The 1,536-nt window shown below is 33.8% G+C and overlaps 1 protein-coding gene across 1 annotated transcript; it reads right to left on the reverse strand.

Annotated features, from left to right (window-relative positions):
- Window positions 1–583: 583 nt before the first annotated feature.
- On the reverse strand, window positions 584–1,530 carry LOC100640775 (phytanoyl-CoA dioxygenase domain-containing protein 1-like; the record flags this gene model as incomplete). Its single annotated transcript, XM_003391896.3, has 7 exons — window positions 584–719; window positions 762–864; window positions 961–1,070; window positions 1,123–1,192; window positions 1,254–1,321; window positions 1,373–1,424; window positions 1,487–1,530. Coding segments are annotated over 7 exons (513 nt in total), but the record flags the coding sequence as incomplete, so codon positions are not given.
- Window positions 1,531–1,536: the final 6 nt, after the last annotated feature.

Raw genomic sequence — 1,536 nt, forward strand, 5'->3', positions numbered from 1 at the left:
GTATATAATATATAAGTTATACAACAACAATGCAGGCTAAATGAATGTTTGAATAACTTTATTAATCATTACACTGACCTTGTACATATAGATATGCTGGTTCAGTGATAGCTCCATTGGGTGCCTTACAGGTAACTTTTGTATCATTTACTTCACTTGTTGCTGTTAGGGTGAGTGATACCATTCTACCAGAGGATTTAACTGAACCAACAACTGATGGATAAGTCACAAAAAAGAGACCAAATTGAGTTGTATTAGTAGCACATTCAAATGTCACAGTATCATTGACATATACATATTGTGTCACTGGTACAATATTGAAGATACTGCCTGAAACTATAAACATTATAAAAGGGTGTTGTTATTGTAAATTAAGGCCTTACCATAAGTGTTCATAAGAAGGAATACATTTATTGCAATTGAAAGTATTATTTTTTCCATTTCGGTGGCTTCTGAAGTAATGGAGTTCTGCTATCATATTAAAAAAGAAAAACTTGCTGTAATAGCCCCATCCGCATCATAAAATCAGATCATATCATATCATGCGATATCAAGCCGCGCCTTTCCGTTCATTAATTAATTAATTATAAAAATAGCGCGTATTTTTAATAAACAAAAATATAATTAGCACGTATAGTTCTTTTGTTAAATCTTTAAGCAGGACTTGCCCATTTTGGATCAAAAATAAGTGGGAAAAACTGTCCTTCCATTTTATTACCCTATAAAAAGAGCTTCAAATTAATGCAAATACATATTACTACCTTTTCAATGAGAGGAACCCCATTAAGCAAAGGTTCATTAGTATCAGACCAAACACCGTCAGCAATATAATTAACAACACATGCTCTCCTTGGGCTCTCTGACCTACAATTATAAAATAATAACAATTTGTCAAATTGTATCAACTAATTCAACTTAGTGTCACGAATGCAACGTCTATAAAATAAAATAATAATTCACTTGTTAGCGTATGATCCGTGCACCATTAAAGGATGATGGAAGCTAGCATGTCCTCTCTTTAAACCGGAAGGAACTGGTTTGAATTGAGCAAACTCTTCTTCTGTCAGTACCTTATAGGTTTAAAAACTTACATAACTCTCTGTACAAAAACTACATCCAAACCTTTTTCAATGACTCCATGTCACCAAAAGTAGCATCAGTGATTGGTAATGGATTCCCATTTCTACTCCACCTATAATTATCAAATTATTATTAAAATTATTTTCTTTCTTTTTTGACAATCATGTATGCACCTGTGTGATCCAGGTACAAAATGTAATCCACCTGTTTCTGGGGTCTGATCATCGAGAGCAATATGTATCTACATAGCAACAAGCCACACCCATAGCAACAGAACTAAGCAATAACTCACAGTTAAGTGTTTCATTGGTTTAGTCCGTGTCCAATAACTATAGTCCTGATGCCTAAGTATGCATAGTAAATAGTGAATCTCAATGTGTATATTAATTGCATTAATTATACCCACCATGCAACAACCCCGCCATGCTTTGGAGGCTTGGAAAAGAGTTGATCATG

This window comes from Amphimedon queenslandica, unplaced genomic scaffold, assembly GCF_000090795.2.
Source record: "Amphimedon queenslandica unplaced genomic scaffold, v1.1 AMPQUscaffold_4495_Cont23527, whole genome shotgun sequence".
Taxonomy (NCBI): Eukaryota; Metazoa; Porifera; class Demospongiae; order Haplosclerida; family Niphatidae; genus Amphimedon; species Amphimedon queenslandica.